A 4,928-nucleotide genomic window follows, 5' to 3' on the forward strand; every position below is an offset into this window, starting at 1 on the left:
GGGCTGGTGAGATGGCTCAGTGGTCTAAAGCACCTACTTAGAACAAGCTAAGCTAAGCAAAGCACAGGGACCGCGGTTCAATCCCCCAGCACCACATGCCAGCCAGCCCCACCCCCTGGTGGGCTGAGCTGGCCACACACACACACAAAATAAATAAATAAATTTTAAAAAAGAAAGAAAGAAAGTAAAGGACCAGTGAAATAGCTCAATGGACTAAGCACATGCCTAGGCAGGCGTAGGGTCCAGGGTTCGATCCCCAGCACCACATGTTGAGCCAGCTCCCAGGCATACTGAGCCAGCCACGAAGACTGGGCGTGGTGGTGCACACCTGCAATCCTAGCAGTGGGAAGGCTGAAAACAGGAGGATCACTACAAGTCTGAGCTGCGCAGAGCAACCCTGAACCAAATACATTAAAACAAAAAAAAAAAGTACAACACAGCTGAAAATATATAACTCTCAATGCAAATAGTAAAAGAATTTAAGAGGAGAAATTTAAAAGTGCCTAAGGAGCCTTGACTATTTAGCCTACACTGACTGCCTTTCAGTAAGGTCCTGTCAAGGCCCAAGCCCTGCATGCCCCACACACAGCAAACACGGAGATTCCAGACGGCACCCCACGCACAGCAGCCGGCGAGCTCCTTCCCCTGAGCTTCTGGAGTCACCAGGATCCCACCTGGATTTCTGAGCGGCGCCCCACGTCCACACCCCTCCCAACAGACAAGCCGAAGCAGGTAACGTGAGGGTCCCTTCCCAGCTCCGAAAACACGGGCAGGTCCTGTCAGGACAGCCCACTCACTACTGACCCATGCAGCACATGCGGCCCACCAGCCGCGCGTTCCAGTCTGGACCGTTTTCCATGACTGCGGGAAATCCGTGCGATGGCTCCCCACACTCTCCGCACACACTGCACGCTGTGTCAGAGTCCTGCAAACTTTCTATGTACAAAGGAAAACACTGACTAGACAGACACTCCTACTTGCAAGCTGAAAATTAGTCAACACCCACTTTTAAGCAAACAGTAGCAGAGCTAGGCTTCATAGGAGACATACACAGCTATTATTAAAAAGAAACTAAATTGTGTATTTCTCCTTTCAATCTGAAAGCTCTTTATAAACCATTTAAAAAGTTTTAATTCCTTTTTTGTTAGGAGACAAAGGAAAAGGATGTCAGATTTCACAGCTGAACTCCTCACGTTCTCTTCTAATACCCCCCAGGCAGAATTGTCCTGCAATTAGAACCGCTCAGCCCAAAATCACTTGACTTTTCTAAATATATGTGCTACGAGGTGATTCCAAAAGCTTAGCTCCTTTTTTACAGGCTATACATATCCTTCAGGAGAATACTATTGTCAAATATTTCTTATGCAAATTTAATAGATAACCTTTCCTTTAGATCTTCAAACAATTGAAATGTAGAGCTGTGAAAACCAGTTTGGAGACATTAAGAATCTAGGTCAAGAGCCAGGCGCTGGCAGGCTGAGGCAGGAGAGGCACTGGATGGAGCCCAGGAGGTCAACACCAGCGAGCCCCTGCCCCCGAAAGGAGGGAGAAAGGAGGGAGGGAAGTTGGCTCAAAAGGTGGTAGGGCTTGATAATGTAAGTAGGAAGAAAATGTTCAAATGGGAAGGGAGAAAGGGAAGGGAAGGAAAATGGAAGAAACAGAATGGAAGGGGCCAAATGGAAACAAAGCTTTTGTACATGAGAAGGGGAAGGAGGACTGAAGGGAGGAGAAGGAAATGGCAAAAAAGGAGAATTAAGGTATGTTATGTACAGGCACATAATCCCTACGACGAATGTGATCGTTATGTATGACAAGTATGTATTAATAAATTTTTTAATTTAAAAAAGGAAACAAAATTACACTAAAGTCCTTTCACAGCATATGTGAAATTTTAGGTTTGCTTCTAAAACCCAGTTCTTCTCTATGTCAGAGGACAAACCCCCTAATCTAACAATTTAGGAAAATAAAAATGAACCTGTAACTTACGAGGCCTTCACTTTTGAACAGGAAGAAATGAAGTAGAAAATAAGAACGAGCAACAGACCAAGCATCTTTGCCGCTACTGTTTATTTGAAAAATCAGACAAAAGGCCTCCCTGGGTAGGAACTGCAAATGCTAACTCCCCAACGAGTAAAACACTCTTTTCAGCAACATGGGGCCAGCAAAGCTGACCTGTCCCGGGAAACGCACCACAGCCCCGCTAGACTGGCAGCTGCGCAACGCTTGGAAACATCCTGATAGGACAGCTAACTCTATACACGACAGATGAACACGCCTGATCAGCCAGCCGCTGCCGAGTCCCTCTGAGTCTAGCAGCCGCTGCGCACCTCACAGATGGCCAAAAGCTGCCGAAACCTCACAAGGAAATCCAGACATGCTGAACAGCCCCATTCACCTAGCTCCTGAATGTCCTCTACAGAGCGGCCTCCACTGGCCTACTGCTCGGAGGCCAGGACTGCAGTGACAGTCACAGCAAGCCCTCCAGAGCGCTGGGGGTGTGCAGCCACCCCAGGCACACACCCACACCACCTACACACACTGCCTGCACACTCAGGTCTGAACAGGAAGAAAGGGAGGACCATAATAGAGCTACCAACAGCAGAGGATGCGTTCGCCAGAGCACATCCAATGTTATCATTGCGCACCCGGAAAACAGAACTTCTAAACCATGAGTTAAACAACAGAAGGTAAAAAGTAAAGTTAGGCAAACCATCCATGGTGAGGACACAAAACAGGCGGAATTTACCTCTTGCAGGTTACAGACTGGAGGGAGGGAGGGAGCGAGCAAGCAGCAGGCTTCCCTCGGAGGTCACATTAGAGTTCAGGCCAGGAGGGAGACTTCTGTGTGTATCATTAAGAATCGAATGTGAATTTCATTCACTGATTTCTGTGTGTGTGTTGGTAACTGAACTCAGAGCCTCCTACATCCTGAGTCTACCACTTCGCCACACTCCCAGCCTAAAATACATTTTCAGTATTATAGTATTTTAGGTGGCATGTGAAAATTATATGGATTTACAGGGTGCTGTGTGATGTTTACATATACTTACTGTAGAATGTTCACAACAGGGTAAGGAATTTTTCTGCTCCAACAGTTATCATTCCCTCGGGTTTTTTTTTTGTGGGGGGAGCGGGGATTGAACTCAGGTCCTTGAGCTTGCCTGGGAAGGGCTTATGCCACTGGGCCATCTCCCCACCCCTCTCGTTTCCTTGGGATGGAAACAGTTCAAATCCTTCCTTCTAGGGTTTTTGGAACAGGATCTGCAGCAACAGGGCACAGAGTTTAGCTCCCACTGACTGCAGCAGGCAGGCTGAGCAGCTGGCCCGGCCTTTCCCGGCTTGGCTGTGTGGGGGTGCAGCTGAGGCAGGTACTCTCCACTGTGCTGCATCGCTGGAGCTTCAAAAAAGTTGTACAGGGGCCGGTGAGTGGCTCAGTGGAATAAGCGCTCCCCTGGCAAGTGCAAGGGCCTGAGTTCAATCCCCGGTTCCAAAAAAACAAAAAAAGTTGTATTGAGAGGTAGGTCCTCACCAACTTGCTCCAGCTGGACGATAGCTTGCAGTTCTCCTGCCTCAGCCTTCTGAACAGGGGAAAGTGCAGGCGTGTGCCGCTGCACCTGACACTGCAACCAATCTTCTCAGACTCCACGTCTGAATGAGGTAACGCAGTGGTTGTCCTTCTGTGCCTAGCTTAAGTCACTTAACAGAATGACTTCCAGCTTTATCCACACCGCCACAAACAAAGATTTCATGCTTTTTGTGGGGGACTGATATTTTGCTACATTTTGGTGTGTAGTTAGATTAATTCCATTTCTTGGTTACTAGGGGTATGAATTTTGAGAGCTATGAATTTTGAAAGATCAAGAAACATTTTATAAAAGCGTGGAAGATGAAGAGAGGAAGAAGAAAAGGAAGAAGTACTAGGGGGTAGAGGGGCAGCGTGGTGCAGAAAACATGGGAATGGAGAAGGGAAGCTCCTTGTCCTCGGCACCACTGCCCAGGGCTAGCTCACTGGACGACGCCATGACGTATCATGGCCAGATCTCGAAGGCAGCACACACTGCAGAGCAGTAGCTGGCGCCAGGTTTGGGGGTCGGCCTCTCACAGCCCTGCCTGAAGCCACCTACAGGCCTGCAGCCTTACCTCACCCAAGTGACACCTCCCAGGCCTGCTGACTCACCCCTCAACCCAGAAGCCTCAGCCAACACAGCCTGTGCTGGCAATTGTAGCTGCCAGGTAGAATGAGGGAGGAGGGCAGCACGGACCCCCATGTTAACTGAAACATAATAGAAAATATTCCCATAGCTCACGTGTATCAGCACAGAACAACTCCAGTTAACCCCGCTTGTCTCCACTGGTCTGTGACTGGCTGTGTGGGACTGCAGGGAGAGAGACAGCAACCTGACACCTCGCAGCCACAGTCACACCCTGCCTGCCACCCACCTGCCCTCAACCCACTCGTGTTTGTGAGCCCGGGCCTTGGGCCTGCTCGGCACGTACTCCCCTGGCTCTCCTTCCCCAACCTGCCACCTCACCGTGCAAAGTGCTGTTCTCAATGGAACAGCCAGCGCTCTGCTACAGAGCTATCGAACCTAAAATAAGCTTGCAAAATACAGGGCTGAGGCGGGAGGAGTATGCCAGTGCTGGGACTTGCCAGTGGCTTCTTAGCTTGGTCACTAGTGCAACGTCCCATAATCCTCAAGTCTCCAGATACCTCGCAATAACTTTATCTGCTGCTATGGTCATTCTTCTGGATAACAGCAGACTCTCATTCTTACAAGGTTCAAGGAAATATCTTCCGATTTGAGAGAGGCTTCCTTCCTATGCATTTCAAGATTTTATTGTTTTGTTTTGTTTTGTTTTGTTTTGTTTTGTTTTTACATTTGGGGTGTGTGTGTGTGTGTGTGTGTGTGGCCAGCTCAGCCCACCAG

At 48.8% G+C, this 4,928-nt stretch overlaps 2 protein-coding genes across 8 annotated transcripts in view; one reads left to right on the plus strand and one right to left on the minus strand.

The window, feature by feature from the left end:
• Dst (dystonin) overlaps window positions 1-4,928 on the minus strand; it is a 482,621-nt gene that overhangs the window by 276,674 nt on the left and 201,019 nt on the right. Inside the window, exon 1 of one of the 7 annotated variants that reach the window (XM_023701006.1) lies at window positions 805-889. The exons of the other annotated variants lie outside the window; for them this stretch is intronic. Coding sequence (XP_023556774.1) covers window positions 805-859 — 55 coding nt within the window. The 5' untranslated portion in view covers window positions 860-889. Of the gene's footprint in view, window positions 1-804; window positions 890-4,928 lie in introns of those variants that run through there. 7 annotated transcript variants of the gene reach the window in all.
• Window positions 1-4,928, plus strand: part of LOC105742412 (ubiquitin-60S ribosomal protein L40-like) — a 30,890-nt gene that overhangs the window by 3,977 nt on the left and 21,985 nt on the right. The window contains exon 2 of the mRNA XM_012515104.2: window positions 3,904-3,914. Coding sequence (XP_012370558.1) covers window positions 3,904-3,914 — 11 coding nt within the window. The remainder of the gene's footprint in view (window positions 1-3,903; window positions 3,915-4,928) is intronic.

Source organism: Octodon degus, unplaced genomic scaffold (assembly GCF_000260255.1).
Source record: "Octodon degus isolate 3935 unplaced genomic scaffold, OctDeg1.0 scaffold00001, whole genome shotgun sequence".
NCBI classification, from domain to species: domain Eukaryota; kingdom Metazoa; phylum Chordata; class Mammalia; order Rodentia; family Octodontidae; genus Octodon; species Octodon degus.